Source organism: Kogia breviceps, chromosome 1 (assembly GCF_026419965.1).
Source record: "Kogia breviceps isolate mKogBre1 chromosome 1, mKogBre1 haplotype 1, whole genome shotgun sequence".
NCBI classification, from domain to species: domain Eukaryota; kingdom Metazoa; phylum Chordata; class Mammalia; order Artiodactyla; family Physeteridae; genus Kogia; species Kogia breviceps.
This window is the reverse complement of record NC_081310.1, coordinates 194346384-194363765: the sequence shown is the minus strand read 5'-3', so window position 1 is coordinate 194363765 and position 17382 is coordinate 194346384. Positions and strand designations below refer to the sequence as shown.

Sequence of the window (17382 nt, the reverse complement as noted above, 5' to 3'; positions counted from 1 at the left end):
CTCTGGGGAGGAGGCTCTGGGTGACGGCCCCTCCCCCAGGCTGGGCCTCGCACTCTCCCTGTGGCCATGTCACAGGGCCCAACCTGAGACAGGGCTGGTGGCCCGGCCTGGAGTGAAGATGAACAGGAGCGGCCTTGGGCAGCCTGCCCCTCCGTCCCTGTCGCCCTCAGAGCCATTGGCTGGGCACGTACCTGCCAGGTGGGCCCAGGCTGGCTCTGGACTCGGTGACCTCATTGCTGAGGGAGGGTGGCAGGGGTGGGGGGGCTGGGATTTGCAAAAGGAACCAAATCCGGGTGGGTTGCACCAGCAAAGAAGTATCCCGAAGAAAATAATAAAACAAACTGGGAAGAAAAAGCCCTATAAAGCCACACGCATAACCAATAGAGAAAAACTCAAATTAACTACAAACTTGTATCAGTAATAACAGTCTTTTTTTCTTGTCTCTACGAAATTCAAGTTAAAAGTTGGAATCACGCAGCTCCCATCAGTGCTAGTGTAAAGACGGACAGCCTCAAACTGGTAAGGCCTCTTAAACGCTAAACAAAACCCCACGTGAGCAATTGCACTCGGGTCTCCAACCTCAGGGCTGGTCCGGAGGCGGTCTGCGCTCTAGCCGCCCGCTTGCTTTTTTTTTTTTCTTCTTTTGTTCTATGTAGAATAATAACCTTTACAGGAAAAATACTGTACAACTTTCTCGTATTTTTTTCCATGTTGACTATTAAAGCCCCAAACAGTCGCATCCTTCCTGTTCTCACCACCTGGGTGGCAGAGACGCCCTGCGGGCCCAGCAGCCCAGCACCAGCGAGCAGAAGCACCCCTTCCCAGGCCCCAGCCCTCGGGACGGACACCCCGACCAGGCCCCGCGCTGGGGGCAGAGTGACCCGGAGCTCCCCGCTCTGCCGACTACAGGAGGTTCCCTCCGCGGTCCCTGTAGTGTCGCCCGCCGGACGCCTCCTGCCCCGCCCTCCCCCAGGGCTGGGAGGGAGGGTCTTAGCTGCACGAATGGGAGGCCCTGCCAGGTGCCGCAGGTGCCGACCCGCCTCCGGTGGTGAGGGGCGGGGGTCGCCGCGACCCCCGGCGCCCGTCCCAGCCCTGAGCAATGAGGAATCCCACCGGCGTGCTCGGGGGGCCCGGGGTCCGGCGCGGGGAGGGCGCGTGGGGCAGCCGCCCGGGGTCGCCGCCCTCCTCGCCCTCCGGGCCTACTGCCCCTCGTTCCCACCCCGGACAAGAGCACCTTCTATTTCCCTGAAGAAGATCCCCGAACTGCGACTGAGGAGGGTCCCGGGCAGCCTCTGTCCTTCCGGCCGCCCAGCTGCCGCGCGGGCGGGGCGGGTGGGCGCGGGGGCAGCCCCGGAGCACCAGAGGGAGGCCCCCGCCTCTGTCCTGAGACGGACTCGGGGTCCGGAAGCACCGGCGGGGCGGCCCCGGGCCCGGAGCGCCTCCCGACGCCGGGGCGCGGCGAACACCTAGCTCTGTACAAGGGAAGCTTTACATATAAATACCGTTTCTTACAAAATTGATAATAATAACAACAACAATAGAATAAAGCGGCAAGATCCCGAGGGCGCCGGCCGCGGCCGGCCCCCCACGCGCCACGGGCCCCGCGGCTACGGGGAGGCGGCGGCGGCAGGCGCGGGGCCGGGGGGCGCGGGGGCGCCGAGGGCCGCCAGCTCCAGGCTCCGCGCCCCGGGCCCCGCCGCCGCCGCCTCGGAGAGCGACTCCTCCGAGTCGGTGCGCAGGTCCTCGTCGTCGTCGTCGTCCTCGTCGTCGTCGTCCTCGTCCTCGTCGTCCTCGTCCTCGTCGTCGTCCCCCTCCTCCTCGTTCAGCTCCAGCTCCTCCTCGTCGTCCTCCTGCGACGACTCGCCGGCCGCGGGGCCGGCCGCGGCGGGGCCGGCGCGGGGCCCAGGGGCGTCGGGCGGGCGGGAGTCGCCCGCGTCGTCCGGCCCCCGCCCCGGGCCGGGCAGGAAGAGCAGGGCCGCGGCGGGCTCGGCGCCGGGCGGGGGCGCGCAGTCCAGGCTGGCGGCCGGGCCGGGCGCGGGGCCCTCGGCGCCGGGGGAGGCGGCGGCGGGCGGCTCGCCGCGCTCCTGCTTCTCGTGCTTGCGCTTGTGCGAGTCCATCTGCGACATGCCCACGACCGTGTGGCGGCAGCCGGGATAGGTGCAGTGGAAGTGCGAGCACTTGAGCTTGTACTTGCAGTCGGGCACGGCGCAGTCCGCGCTCGAGCTGAACTGGCAGAAGCCCGCCGCGCTGATCACGTCCTGCTTGCCGTGGTGCTTCCGGTGCGCCGTGACCTTGGTGCTGTCGGTGCAGCGGAAGCGGCAGCGCAGGCAGTGGAAGTGCGTGCTGGTGCCCGAGAAAGGGCAGTCGGCAAAGTGGCAGCTGAGCGAGGCCTTGAAGCGCTTGAAGTCGTCCAGCACGAGGTTGTCCACGCGGTCGTGGTGCTGCGCGTGCTTGTACATGTGCGTGCGCCCGCAGAACTTGTAGCCGCAGTTCTCGCGCGTGCAGTGGTAGTGGGTGACCTTGAGCGAGAACTGGCAGGCCACGTCCTTGCAGTCCTCGTAGAGGTCGAAGCGCCGGAAGCCCTCCAGCATCATGCCCTCATCCAGCATCTTGCGCGAGGAGGCCGTCTTGCGCCGCTTGCCGAACGGCGACATGTCCTCAATGATCCAGAAGCGCTTTTTGGCCCCGGAGGCTGTCGGCATGGAGATGGTGTTCCCTGGGGAGGGGGGCTTGGTCAGCGCCCACGTACGCACCCTACTCAGGATTACACCCACCCACACGAGATCCCCGATCTCGGCGCGGTGGGCGGGGGAGGGGCGGGGGGAGGCTGCCCTCGAGGACAACTCCACTTCCCGTCGCTCTGGGGGCCTTTCCCATGACCACCCCCCCCCCCCAGGATAGCTGGGGAGCCCCAGGCTTCCCGCTTCGTCATCCGCATCTGCAGGCTGACCGCACCGGCCCACCCTGGTGGGTGGCGGAGCAAGCAGCTCTGGGGGATGTGGGTGGGAAGTGAGGACACGTCCTGGCGCTAATTGAAGCTGAAGGGGGAATCTAGGTCGGCAGAGTGTAATTACCCAAGTTGGACGGGGGCCAGGACACCATCACGCACCCGCCTCTAATGAGGGACAGGCCGGCTCCTTCTCCCGGCCGGCTAACCAGTTTCCCGGGCTGCCGGCCTGTCTGCGCCTGGGACCAGCCTACTCGCAACAGGGATGCCGAGCGCCCTGGGGCTGTTTGGGGCTGTAACTCCCCGCCCCGAGGCGCACCTTCTCCTTGGTACCAGAAGGTTCTTTCAGGTGTTGGGGTGTCCCGCCCCCAGGGGACTGGGAGAGGGCAGCTGTGCTGCAGGGCCAGGACTGGAGCAGGGGCTCGCTCGGCCGGCGGATGGGCTCCATCTGCGCCCTCCCCCTCCTGGTCCCAACTGCTTCCCTCGGCTTAGGATGCCCCGTCGCCAGGGCCGCTTAACCCACTGCGTGGTTGTGCTTCCCGTTACCCCCCTTTCTGCGCAGGCAGCCGGGGAAGGGGTCGCCGTCCCGGCACTGCCTGCTCCTCGCCCCAGGCCTAGCCCTCCCCGGAGTGCGGGGTGGGCACCCCCCGGGCTTCTCCCACGCGCTGACCCTCCCGGCCCTCCCAGAACCTGCCGAGAAGGCTCAGCCCAGGCACTAGCCTGCTGCCCCATCCATCCATCTGGGGAACAGACCTCGTCCCCGCCTCAGCAGGTGGAGAGAACAAGGACTCTGATGGGCTGGGGGACCCAACAGGGGGCAAGGAAGGGTCTGGGGCCTGGGGATCCGGGTGGGTGGGGAGTGGCTGCTTTGGGTCGGAGGTCACAGGGCTCTGGCTGGTTACGCCAGCGACAGAACAGGGGCTGAATTCCTGAGGAGGAACCCTCTGCCTTGCTCCCTGCCATCACCCTGGGCTGGCCCCGTGCCTGGCGGTCGGGCAGAGCGTGAGGTGAGAATGCATGGAGGAAGGGGCAGAGCCAAGGCGGTGATGGCACCAAAGGGCAGGGGAGGGCAGGTCCTGTGCCTGCCAGGCGGCAGGTACAGGGTGGGGCTGGGAGGCGCCTCTGCCGTGGAGCACTGCCCGCCACGGCCTGGGCCTCTTCCTGCTTGGCTCCAGGGCTGGGGGTTCAGGCTGGTGTCAGGATCCTGCAAACCTGGGCGGGTCCCAGGCACCAGCAGCTTTTCCCAAGAACATCTCGGCCCCTCTCTCGGGCTGGGCCCCGGGTGAAGTCGTCAGAGCAGGAGGACAGGCTCTGCCTTGCCGCAGGGTTAGGGGGGTGGGGCGGGCACGGCCATCTTGGGGCTCTGGCCAGTCGCTGAGCTGGGGTGAACCCCAGGGAGCCCTGGCAGTGATGTTCTGGCCTGCCCAGTGCTGAGCAGGAACCGAGAGGAACTGTCCTCGGGACAGGGACCAGGCCCTCTGGTCTTGGCGGGTGCTGCGCTGTGAGGGGTGCAGAGTGGCCCTGTCCTTGACCCAGCGGGCCACAGAAAAGGGTCAGGTCCTGGACCGTGGCCTCGAGGCTCGGCCAGGGTGACAGACAGCGGTGGAGAAGGCGTGTGTGAGTTACCTGCAGCGTCCTGAACTAGGGGGGCGTCACTTTTTACTGGAGTTGGAGAGGCAGTGACGGGCGGGAAGCTGGGCGGGCTGCTGATGGGGTGGGCCGGGCCCCGGGTGGCTCCGAGAGCGGCACTGAGCAGAGAGTATGAGAGACAGGGTGGAGAAAAGAGGCATGGGAGGGAGGGGAGGGGCGCCCGGAGCACGGCCGGAGAGAAGGATGGGGTCAGTGGGGGCTGCGGAGCCACGCGGGCAGCCTCGTCACCAGCGGCAGCAGGAGGAGGAGGAGGAGGAGGAGGAGCCGGGCAGCCTGGAGAGGGTGGAGAAAAGCAGAAAAAAAAAAAAACCAAAACAAAGAACAAACAAAAAAGAACCTAAATGAGAAACCCAATGGCAGAAGCAAGTATGATATGAAAATCCGTGGACAGAGGAGGAGCAGACAGATGCCACGAAGAAGAGAGGGGAGGAGGTGGCAGAGCAGAGCGAATGGGAGGGAGAGGCGGCGCGGGGAGAGGCCGCGGCGGGCTGCGGAGGGCCTTCGGCAGAGCCCAGCCCACGGAGGACCCCACTCTGGGGCCCAGGGACCGTGCTGGGGACAATGGCAGAGGGGCCAGAAGAGGGACCAGGGCTGGGCGGAGCCCACCTGCCCCTCTGGCTGGGGGCTGTGCTGCTTTATTCTGTAGCTCACAGCGCAAGCCCGGGTTCTCTCCTGGAAACGGAAGCCGAGGGCAGAGTGCTGGGGAGATGGCAGGGCGGCAGCAGGCGGGGACCCGCGTCCCACAGACCAGCCAGCGCCGCCACATCCCGGCCCGTCCTCCTCGGAGGCCACTTGACCATGAACCTCGTGTCCTAAGCCAGACCCAGCACTGCCGGGCCTTGGAAGGAGGGGCCTGTCCCGGGCTGGGCGCTCCCGGGCCCCCGCCGGCCCTTCCTGGACGCCCGCTCACCTGCTGCTGTGCTCTCATTGCCCACAGGGGTGCTGGAGCAGCTTCGGTCCATGGTAGAGGACTCAGAGGACATGGCGCCCGGGCTGCAGCCAGTATAATCCATGTACTCGTCCGTCTCGGTGTCCATCAAGCTCGGGGGGCCCTGAAAGGAAGAAGGGGGGGGCCTGAGGAAGCTGGGCTGGGGGCCGTGCTGCCCACAGGGGCAGGCTGTCGCTTTGGGCGGCCTGGCCCAGCACCTGGAAGCAAGAGAGGGACACGAGTGATGCCCTCTTGCCACCCCGGGTCGGGGAGGGGCAGCCTGCCCGCTGGGCTCACCTGGGAGGAGGGCACGCGATCGAAGTTCTTCCCCAGCATCCTCCGCATGTGCTTCCGGGCGTGGGAGGTCATCTGGTGCTTGAGGAGGAAGGAGAACTGGCAGCCCTCCCGGATGCAGTGGAAGTGGCTGTTCACCTGGTTGTACTTGCAGCCTGTGGACACAGCCCCGCTCGGCCGTGAGCCTCCCCCGCCGGCCAGTGCTCACGGCCCCCCCTGCGTGTTGGGCACTGTTCTGGGCACGGGCCTTGGTGGCCAACCAGGCAAATGGCTTCTGGGGAAAGGGCGCGTCCCCTGTGGTGGTGTTCCCGTGAGGAGGGCTTCTAGCGGCCTCTCACCCCAGCCCCAGAAAGTCCCAGGCCCCCTGGCTGTCCAAAGCCTGGCTCTCGCCTCCAGCCTGCACGCACGGGTCAACAGCAGGCTGGCCCCCGGCCCCTGCCCCACTGAGAGGTCCCCGGCCCCAGCGCAGGGGACCCTAATGACCTGTCCACTGGATCAGCCGCCTCCCAGCAAGCCACCTGTCCCCACATCTCCTTTGGGGAGCCCAGGCGCTGCCTGCCCCCGGACCTGGTCAAGATGGCTGCGAGCCGGCTGGCCCTCTGCCCTGCCCCGGCTTTGCTCTGGGCGGAGAACAAATAGAGCGAGCCGGACTGAAACGGTATCAGCAGAGGGCAGGTGAAGGCCTGCCTGTTGCCATGGCACCGGGGCCGGCCAGGTGTCTTATATCATCCCCCAGCTTTGTTTGGCCCCAGCTACCACCCAGAACACCCAAACTGAGTAAATAACGGCAACTGCGGAATACCCTGACACCTGTAAACTGAGCCCAGGGGCAGCACCGGCCACCGGGGGTTGACATCTGTTGCCGTGATTACCAGCCCTCTCTCAGGCCATTAATGATTTCTGAATGAATTCTTGAAGGAAAGGTTTGTTCCCGTTCTTTTCTGGCAGTTGACTTTTGACTGCCTCATCCTCCCCCTATGCAATGGCCGGTCGGCTGCAGGCAGCGGCCCCACCTCTGCTCCCCCTGGACCCTGCTGCCCTGACCACCTGAATCACGGCAGGCCTCGCAGGCAGCCCACGTGTCTGCACCCAGCCTGCCTGGCTCCCACCTGCCTTCCAGCTTCCGGTCTCCTCGTGGGCGGACTCCTGCCCCACACCTGCAGGCCCGTGAACGCGTGGCTCCATCCTGAGGCGGGAGGATGGGCTCTGCCCTCTCTCTGCTGGTCCTGGAGCCCCCTCCCCACAGCATCCCCAGGGCAAGCTGGGGCCAGCGAGCTCCTCGGGGAGGCCTTGTTCCAGGGCCGGGGGGCAGCCTCCCTGCCAAGGGCTCAGCTCTCAGCAGCAGAGTTAACTCCGAGGCACCTGCCCCTGAGCTCAAGGCCACTTCCTTGCCCCGTGGCCACCTCCTTCCAGGTCACCCCAGGTCACAGATGCTCTGGGCTGAGCCCACAATGTACCTGCTGGTCCCACCAGATCCCCAGCACCAAGCACACTGCCGGCCACAGAGGACGCTCAAAAAAGACCATAGCTTCCACTTCTACCCACCCCTCACCTCCTGCAAGAGCACAGAGCCTGGCACACGGCTGCTCCATAAACGTCTGCTGAGTGAGTGAATGAACAAATGAACAAACCACGGTCCATTTGGGATAAAACCCTAGTAACTTCAGGAGCTCCTAAGACTTACCTGCAAGGCTCTCTTGAAAAGAAAAGAAAAAAGAACCAGGCCTGGGTGCCAGAGATGAGGCTCCGGGCATTTTCACTGGGGTGGGTGCAGTGCTGGAAGTCACCCTCACCCCTTTTCCTAGGCTCTTGGGGTTTTGACCGTTCTCCTGGTTTGACAATGCCTGGCCTGTGATATTGTGACATTTTCCAAAAAAAAAAAAAAAAAAACACGGAGCCCGATGTGCGGGGACAAGAAGTGGGTCCCAGGGCCTCAGGCGCCAGAGCCGCGGCCCTGCCACCTGCTGTAGTTCCCTGCCCCCAGCCCTGGCCTTTGGTACCTAGCCTGCCGCACTCCTCACGCTTGGTGAAGTACTTGAATCCGTTGGCTGCCCGCCGCTCAGCTTTCTCATGCTTCTTTATGTGCCACGGCAGCTTGGTGGTGATGTTGGTCACAAAGTAGCAGCCGGTCCTGAGACAGTGGTAGTGCCCGCGCATCCGGAACTCGCAGTGCTGCAGGGAGGGACAGGAGTCAGGGCCAGGCAGGTGACTTCCGTTAAGCTCCCACCTGCTCCAGGCCTCTAGAGGGCTGTGGCAGGCATGCGTCCTTCCACGCTCAAAATCAGCAAACACAACTGTGTAAAGACCTTTCACGTGTTAAAAAGCAATAAGTCCCTTCTGTCATTTGATTAAAACATCCCAGCTGGTATTGTTTCCATCTCTTTCTAAACCCACACCCAGCGCAGACATCACTAATCTATCTGAGCACTCTTGTCTGTGTGCCCAGACCTAGGCAGACATCACTAATCTATCCTAGCACTCTTCTCCGTGTGCCCAGATGGAGGCTCAGACTCCTTCTCAATGTACTCTGCCAGGCAGCCCCTACAAGTCTTGGGAGTAGGCCTTTATAATGAATCTGACCTGCCCTTCCTGTCTGGGGCACGGACAGTTCAATCTCTTTATCTGTCTAATGGGCCTATTTTAAAATCCTAGGCCTCTGGGGAAAGGGAGCATAGCTGTTCCAGGACGCACGGAGGGATGCCAAGTGCACAGTGGCTGCCCAGCATACAGTCATCACTGAGGGTTAGGATGAAGTGACAGACCTCACCAACTGAGCACCAAGCTGAACTCCTGCCTAGGGGTCTCCAGGGACCTAGGGGCAGACGGTGTCCTTTCCAGACTCTGGAGGAGGCCACTTACAAAAGGGTGTGAGACACGGAGCCTCGGCCAGGAGGAGCTGGTCCGGGGCCCCGCGCTTCCCTGCCCCCACCCCAGGCCCCACCCTGCCCGCGTTGCTGACCTGGTTGGGACAGAGGCACTGCAGGGAGTAGTACGCAAACTGGTCTCGCACGTTCACCAGGTTGTTGTTGGGATTGATGTGGTCCAGGCAGTGGGACTCGGCCTTGCCGGAGGTTTTGCAGACGTACTTGCAGTTCCCAAAGAGACAGTGGAAGTGGAACTTGTTGGCATACTTGCAGTCCGTTGCGAGGCAAGGATCGCTGGAATGAAACCACGGCCCAGAAGGTCATTGGCATTCCTGGTGCCCTCCCTGCCGGTGTCCTGACATTTGCTCATGTTGGGGTTCCGCTCCCCACTCCCCTGTGGTGTAATCAAGAGGAATGGCCCCTGGGCTGCCCTCCTGCTCAAAAGGACGATTCCGCCAGAGACTACAGATCCCAGCATGCAGTCTTGCCTTCTTTTTAGAGCTCTGATGGCACCGAAGGGACTGCAGTACGCAGGCTGCCCAGAGCACTGCATGCTGGGACACGTGGTTTCCGTGGCCACACCCCAGGGTTACAGATAAGGATGGCCGCAGTCACTTCGTGGACATGAAAATGAGCGATGGTGCTGCCAGGCCTGGCTGATGTGGCCTGGGCAGCGCCCTGGCTGTGGCTGACTGACAGGGTGCAGATGGGTGGGCAGCCCTACCAGGAGGCTTTGCCACCACGGGGCCTTGGCCAGTGGGAACGTGTGCCTGGCGTCAGGTCCTGCTGAGGCTCAGCTGCTGGGGCTTCCAGGGGCAGCTCGGGGCTCGGGGCTGTCACCCACTCAGAGAACCTCCCGAGCCAGCTGAGTGGTGGGGCGGCTGGGGTGGGGAGGGGTGCTGGGCGAGCCCCCATGGCTGGCCTGCCCCGAGCAGCAGCCCCGGCTCCAGACCTCTGCCTTCCAGGCTCCGGGCAGGTGCAGAGCGGCTGCACCCGTCTTCTGCCCTGGCTGACAACACGGCCGCCCCCGACATCCACACCGGACCTGGGGTGGGAACTCCGCCCAAGGCCAGGATGCTGAGAGGGCTGCCACTTTGGGGAGGTGACAGGGGAAGGGAAGCTGGGAAAGGGACAGAGAGGAGCACAGGTCCCCTTCCACGCCGTGGGCCCAGCCCCAGGCGCTCAGAGAGGGAGGACAGCTGCCACTTAGGCGGTGTGTGTTCACGTCCAATTTATTACTTTTATTGAGAACAGGAAGCCGCACATATCATGATACAGAGTCACCGTTCTCGCCGCAGGGAGACACCACCATCCAGCGAGGAAGGTCCCTTCCACCCCTGAGAGCTCAGTCCATTGTGCAGGTGTCGGGGGGTGGCCCAGAGGAGGGCCTAGCCCCCTCGCCGCCCACCTATGACTTTGCCTGCCCTGCAGAGACTCAGCCATGGGTGTGAGCCACAGAGACCAACAAGGGGACCCCGGAGGGAGACGCGGCCCGCCTTGCCGAGCGAGGACCACCACTCCCAGCCCACCCAGGCTGGTCCTCACGGCGTCACCACTGGCCTGTCTGGAACAGTGGCCACTACCTCCACAATCTCCCCCCACCCCGGCCACCTGCTCCGGGAACAGGCAGTGGGGTCTGAGCAGCAGCAACTTTGGCTAGAAGGACATCACCCAGTGACCGTGTCCCAGAGAGGCTGGGGACAGCCAGGGCTACTGCAGGGGAAGGGGCAGGGCCTCCTCAGCTGCCCTTACTAGCACCTACTCCCGAGACACACGGGGGACACAGGACTCCCGGCTCATCGAGGGACTCACTTCTCCTGGAACTGGAGGAATCCGGGTTTGACCTGGGGCTTGGCGTTTTCTAGAGAAGTCGTTGCCAAGGGCGAAGTGGGCAGGTGAGGCACTGACGCTGGAATCTGAGGCATCTGGGGTATGGTGGAAGCCAGCTGCTTCCAGGCGAGCAGGGTGGGGCTGGAGGGCACGGCGGCCAGGCTGGGGATGGGCCCCTCGAGAGAGGAAGCCGTGGCCGTGGTGACGGGAGGCGCTGGAGGGGATGAGGGGGCCAAGGAAGGTTTGGTCTCAGTAGCCGAGGTCGGGAAGGAAGCCTCCGCATTTCCTTTCACTGCTCCTCCCTCTGTCCGGAAGTGGAAGCTACGAGAGACAGGAGAGGGGTCTCAGGTGGGGGAGGAGAGGGCCCTTCCCTGGCACACCTGCCTGCCTATGTATGGCCCCATCACAAGCCTAGGGGCCCAGTGTCCCCACCGCATCCTCAGTGCCAGGTGCCACAGGCCTCCCACCAGGAGGGAAGGACTGAGAACACACTGCTGTGTCTGTCCTCTGATCTTGAACTTGGGCTCCTGGCTCTGCCCTAACTACACCTTCCTACCTCGTGACCTTCCTGATGTGCTGTCCCTAGCTCCTCCCTACTCGGGACGGGTTGGGTACAGCAGGTCCTGACTCATGAAGCCCACCCTTCCAGAACCTGCTCCGACATTTAAAGGGGGGGGTCTCAGACCAGCAGCTGGGGTTGCCTAAGCAGTGAGAAGAGCCTGACCCGGGGCTTAGAGAGCGGTAAAGATCTGCTGTAAATGTTTACCAGTTCTGGGTTCAATTACAGTAGGCGGCTGGGCTTGCTGCTCAACGAATTGTACAAATTAATTTCATTATTTTTAGGTCAAAGAGAATCTACAAATGCCGTACTGTGGCTTGGAAAAGCCTTCACTTAGGGTCCCTGCCCGGGTCAGAGCTGTGTCTCTCCAGCTGCCTCTGCAGGAGCATCTGTGGGAGGGAGGGCGGCCGGCTGCATGGGCCCCGCGGCGGGGAGAAGCAGCTCTTACTCGAGGCGGGGCCTGGGTGGGCTCAGAGGACCCGGCTCGGGGCTGAGCCAGTGGGAGATGAGGAAGCCTGCCTTTTGCCAGGCAGCACCTTCTGAGAAGCCAGCTCAGCTTCCGAGGTCTCATGGGAACCACACATGGGTCCTGCTTGGAAGGCTGCTAGAGGCCTGTGCACCCCCCAAGCCCCACCCCGGCCCACCCAGCCCCGAGCCAGGCTGGGACAAGTGGGGCTGGGTTTAAACGGGCCCCTGGACCCCAACTCACTTGGCGTGCTTGATGGCCCCGTCCAGGGTGCTGAAAAGCGCGCCGCACTCCTCCACCACGCAGTGGAAGTGGGCCTTGTGGAGGAAGTCACACTGGGCGTTGCAGAAGTCCTTGGTGCCAAACCTGGCAGAGGGGCCGGCTGCTCAGAGGAGACCCTGGCGCTCTGGCGAGGCTGGGGGAACAGCCTCGTGGGGGGAACACGTGCCCCCGGGACGAGTGGGCGTGGCCCTTCCCTCCCCCTTTGCTCACACGGCAAGCCCCTCACCTGCGAAGGTAGACCTTCCAGGGCTCTGACAGCTTCTCCTGAACCAGCGCCTTCACGGCCTTGCCCAGGAAGGGCGAGGCCTCCCCAGCGGGGCTCCCCTCCGCTTCTGTCTTGATGTTCAACAGGCTGCCGAGGTTGGGATTGCCCTGAGACATCTGCGAGGAGGACAGGCCCGTGCTTCAGGCTGGGGACCTCAGGACACCTGAGCTGACTGCCCTGGGAGGCGTGGCAGCTCTGGGCCGCTTGGGCCTCTCCAAACTGACCAGGGCATCGCGCTGCTGGCAGCCGGGAGGAGAGGAGGCCCGACCCCACGCGGCTCTGGCTACGGAAGAGCGCTCACTGAATGGACGCTGCCGCGGGCGGCCTGCGGCGCTGCCCCGGCCCCGTGGAGCTGCCGGGGCTTCCGCCACACAAACGCCGTGCTGCTGGGAGCCATCACTCGATCTGAGGCCGAGACCAGGGCACACACTCCAGCCCAGCTTTCCCCAGACTAAACGGCTCCCTGGTTATTCTCCTGCCAGGTTTTCAAAAGAAGTGCAGGAGGAGGCGGCACTGGGGGGAACCCACACGAATTCCTTGAGAACAAGGGAAGGCACACAAAGGAGGAGGAGAGAGGGAGAGAAGGAGGCTCACGGGGTGAGACCAAGGAAGGCTCGCTGCTGCTGGCGGAGGAGGGGGCGGGGGGTCCGCGCAAAGGCTCGACCCACCCACGTGGGGTGTGGGTCTCCGACAGGAAGGAACAAGTGGGCGCAGGGAGCAGTGACCCAAGAACGGAAAAGGGGAGCAGGAGAGCGATCCGGGGAGGGCGGAAGGCAGAGGCCATTGGGAGGCCATGGGCCCAGCAGGAACCCACTCCGTGAGGTCCGGCCCCGGCCCAGCTCCCTCCTCCACAGTCACTTGTGTACGGTAACCTAATTAATCTTGCTGTAGTCAAATTTATCATGTGAAGGGGGAAAATATATTTGCGATGATGTATAATTTACAAAGACCCTGCATTATTTAAAATAAATATTCTGAAGCGACCTCTGCAGAAGGCGTCCGAGACCATTACTCAACCCGAAAAGTGGAAATTGATGCTTTGCTCCCACTTTGGTCTCCCCCTCCACCTTTTTAAACAAACAAAAAAATATATAAAATTAATAAAATTAATAACCAAGAGTGAAAGAAGTTAGAGGGCTCTGGAAAAGCTTTCGGAGCCCTCCATCTGAAGGGAAAAAAAGGGTGTCAGAGGCTGGAATATATTTCTTCAGCCAGTTCATTAAATTAATTTGTAAGCAGTGGCTCTGAAATTATATCCGATGAAAAATGGCCTCAAAATTTAAATGGTACAAACTCATCTTATTAGAGGCAAAACATTAAAAAACAAACACATCCCCCCCACCCCCCCAGCACAGCTTTAATTTCTCTGGGTGGGGGAATGGGAGGCGTGTGATGGATGGTTCTTACCTTATTCATAAGCGAGGATAAAAGAGATGAATTTGCCGGGACTGCGTGGCCATTTGATTCATTACTGGAACACACAAACCGAGGGGCTTTAGCTCAGACAGTACGTGGGACCGGGCCCAGACTCACCCCGCCCAGCCGGCCCCTGGGGCTCTGGCCCCGCCTGCTACATCTGCCTGGGCAGGATGACCCCTTGTCAGGAGGGGTTGGCCCCTGGTCCCATGGAGTCTGGCTCTCAGGGTGCTGTCCCCAGAGCCTCCTGCAGGGGAGCAGAGCTGGGAGGCCTGGGCCTCGCCTCACCTGGGCTCCTTCAGAGTCAGGTCTAAACTGCGGTCCTGGGAGGCCTCGTGGGGACCTGGGGCGCCAGCACTCTCACCGGGCTCCTGCTTCACCGGGGCTGGGGGGAACCTGGCAGGGGTGGCCTGCTGCCCATTTCCTATGGGGGAGGGGGGGAGGGAAGATGGTGTTAGAGGGACCGAGGGCTTCATATGGGCACAAACCGGAGCCCCACGAAGGGAGGGCAGCGGGCCGGGTGGGCTGGGGGGCCCTGGCCGCTGGTCAGCGGTCCTCCCCACTGACACGATCACTTGTGACGCTTCCCCCCGTGTGGCGATTCTTCAAGTGATAATTATTGCAAAATTATGTCAAAGTTGTCCTGGCTCAGGGCCTCCTGGAGGAGAAGGGCGGGAGGATGAGGAGGGGGCTGGGACGGGGGCGGGGGCCCTTCCTCTTCTCCACCGACTGTCAGAGTCAATTTGTGGAGCTGCCGCTTAGGCTTTTATTAAAGACTCTGTTAATGCTGAGGGAAAGTGGCAGATCGAGACTGGGAGCTGCGCCCCCTCCACAGGTCCCATCCCCACTGTTGCCGGGGCGACGGCCCTGCCTTCCACTGAGCATGCCCAGGAGGGGCATCTGCTGTGTCAGGGCTATGGAAGCTGACAGCCAATCAGAGCGGTTCAAACTATGTGACCTCGCCCGTCAAGCTGTCCAGGGCAGGGATATGAGGCCCACCCTGGCCAGGCTGGGCTGGACCGGGTGGGTGGGGGAAGCGTGCGGGGTGTAGGCATGGCGGGGAAAGGCTGGAGCTGAGCGGGCAGAGGATTCGGGAGGCCAAGCAGAACAGGGCAAAAGAAGTTGCCGACAGGAACATGTCCACTGAGCCTTTCCCCACAATCCCCAAGTGACTGAAATATTAATCTGCCCCAAGGCGCTGCAGCTGACGGAGAGCTGCTTCACAGACAGCAAGTGGCATTTTATTAAAAAATGAAGGGAAATGGCCCCCTTCCCTTCACTTGACCTTTCTTTTCGGGGAAGGAACTTTTTCTAAAGAAAAGAAAGTACTTGACAGTCTGGCCACGGAGCCCAGCGCGGTCCCAGCCTGCAGGCACCTAGCCGGAGGCGCACGGCCCCGGGCACTCAGGCCTGACACCCACACTTGGGAGTGCAAGGTGCGTCACAGCTGATAGGAGCGTCCCACCGGGAACATGATATTCAGTTTTCAGAATTCAGAGTCCACATCCCAGGAGCTCCCCAAAGCCACTTGCCCAGGGTCCCTAGGGAAAACAGGGCTCTGACCCTCCCGCCAAGCACTGGTCTCTCTGGGGGCACTGCGCAGAGCCCTGGGTGGGCTGCAGGGACCCTCAGTCTTGGCGGGTCTCGAGACAGTCTCACAGAGGAGCAGGGCGCGCGGGCTCAGAAGCCAGCTGTTGAGGTCCAAGTCTCGACTTGGCCACCCCCCCAGGGGGTACACTTGGGGACAGACTATGCCCCTCACTCTTCCATCAGCTCCACAAGGCAGGAGTTTGTCTGTCTTCTTCCCTGCCGTGTCCCCAGCACTGGCTTGGTGCCTGGCCCGCCAGCAAGCTGCCCTCAGTGAGCACCAGTGGTGGAAGGAAAGAAGGAAGGAAGGAAGGAAGGGAGGGAGGGAGGGAGGGAGGGAGGGAGCCACGTCCCAGATGTGACCCGAACTCTTCTTAAGGATTTGACTAATGCTAATTACCCGGATGGGGGAAAACAGAGGGAGAGGAGTGGGGGAAACAGAAAAGCCAAAAAAAATCCAGAGAAAAAGAGTAAAAAATGTTTTCAAGAGCAGAAAACTTGGGAGAAAGGAGAACCTCTCTCCACGATGAGCCAGAGGAAGGACACAGATGTGACCTGGCGACTCTGACACGGCAGCCAGTAGCCGGGTCTGGCTCAAGTGAAAGAAATTCCAGTTGAATTCCAGGTCCCTGGGTCACGCTAGCCAATTTCAAGCTCTCAACAGCCATGTGACCAGTGGCTACCATATTGGACAGTGCGGAACAGAACGTCCCCACTACCGCAGAAAGTGCGACTGCAAAGCGCTAATGGACAGGGAGACCGTGGGAGGGGACCCTTGGCCTTGACGGGCTGTCCAGGCACGAATCCGCTGAGCATCCCTGTACTGCGGCCACCCTGCCCCTCAGCTGGACTCACACGCCCTCCCAGTCACCTGGAAGAGGTCCCAGGGAAGCCGGGGATGCTGGGACTGCTCCCACTGGGGGCTGGACTAGTGGGAGTCCTTACTAGTCCAGGGTGACACAGCAGGGTGGGGGGGGGCTAGCAGTTGCCCCGGGATGCACAGGTACCCTGCGAGGCCGGGACTACCGCTTCCCCTTCACAGATGAAAAAAACAGAAACAAGAGTCGCCTGGGGTGGGTGGGCCAGAAAGAGGGGCCCCGAATAGGAAATAAAGAGGATGGAGGCAGAGACCAGGCAAAGACGGGGGCAGGGGTCTTGGGGGCAGGGAACAGAAGACACTCCTGCCAAACCCCCGCTGCTCGGCTCTGCACCGAGGCCAGAGAGCTCCTGGGTTTGGAGAGGTGCTCGCTTCCCAGGCAGGGCCCGGCCTGCTCACCTGGGTCAAAGGTGGCAGAGGGCTTGAGGGCGGCCGCAGCCAGCCTGGCCATCATGGGCGAGATGAGGCCCTTGCTCGCCGAGATCCTCTCCATGATGGAGGCGGGGGCCACCGGGACAGAGGCAGTTGCCGCTGCGGCCGAGTCGCCAGCTCCCGAGGCGGCCAGAGCGGGTGTGTCGGGGGTTACTGAGGCCGCTGTCCCTGACGACATGGTACCCATGAGGCCGGGGGCGCCCACAGGCAGGGAGGTGTTGCCCCGGCCCGGAAGGATGGGGAAGTAGGGCGCGGCGCCGGGCAGGCCCGAGTTGGAGAGGGCCAGCGCCAGGGGGATGGAGCCAGGCAGGCCCTGGGCCAGCAGCCCCGAGATCTTGCTGTTGGGAGGCTTGGTGGCACTGGGCCCAGCCTCGGAGGTGGCAGTGGCGGTGACCAGGGAGGCGGAGGACTGCTGGCTGGTGGGGGAGGCGCTGAGGCTGGAGTTCTTGCTGCTCAGGGCAGAGAAGTCAACCAGGTCGTCGTTGCTGGACTCCTCGTGCTCCGTGTCCTTGGCGCCCGGCAGCGAGGGCGGCAGCCCCAGCACGACGCCCGGGCCCGAGGCGCGGAGGTGCCGGCGCTCGTGCTTGCGCTTGTGCGAGGTCATCTGGCTGGTGGAGGTGAAGGTGAAGCCGCAGCCGGCGCGGATGCAGTGGAAGTGGTTGGTGGCCTTGCTGTACACACAGCCCTCGTACTTGCACTCCTCGTACTTGTAGAACTTCTTGAAGCCATCCTTGGCGTAGGCGTCGTCCTTGATGTGGTAGCTCTTGTGCTTCTCGATGTCACACTTGTTCTTAAAGGTGAATGTGCAGCCGGGGCGCCTGGCAGGACATCGGGAGGCTGTCATGGGGCCTCACGGGGCCAGGGGGAGGCCCTGCCCTGCTCCCACGGTGGCCCTGGGAGGGATGGGCCTCTGGATGGAAGACCAGGCCAGAAACTAAGGCGGGGCCTCCGAGCAGCCCTCTGCTCCTGTTCCTACCCCCCGAGG

At 62.8% G+C, this 17382-nt stretch overlaps 1 protein-coding gene across 8 annotated transcripts in view; it reads right to left on the bottom strand.

The window, feature by feature from the left end:
• Positions 1-1607: 1607 nt before the first annotated feature.
• CASZ1 (castor zinc finger 1) overlaps positions 1608-17382 on the bottom strand; it is a 148788-nt gene continuing 133013 nt past the window's right edge. For 6 of the 8 annotated variants that reach the window (XM_067017601.1, XM_067017627.1, XM_067017611.1 and 3 more), the window contains 12 exons: positions 16365-17215; positions 13790-13925; positions 13493-13556; positions 12047-12201; positions 11782-11904; positions 10496-10834; positions 8779-8977; positions 7820-7991; positions 5823-5974; positions 5508-5649; positions 4574-4870; positions 1608-2716 (listed from right to left, as the gene is read on the bottom strand). In XM_067017601.1, the coding sequence (XP_066873702.1) occupies positions 1608-2716; positions 4574-4870; positions 5508-5649; positions 5823-5974; positions 7820-7991; positions 8779-8977; positions 10496-10834; positions 11782-11904; positions 12047-12201; positions 13493-13556; positions 13790-13925; positions 16365-17215 (3739 nt within the window). Of the gene's footprint in view, positions 2717-4573; positions 4871-5507; positions 5650-5822; positions 5975-7819; positions 7992-8778; positions 8978-9903; positions 10835-11781; positions 11905-12046; positions 12202-13492; positions 13557-13789; positions 13926-16364; positions 17216-17382 lie in introns of those variants that run through there. The other 2 variants (XM_059057737.2, XM_067017647.1) reach the window with 2 other exon arrangements.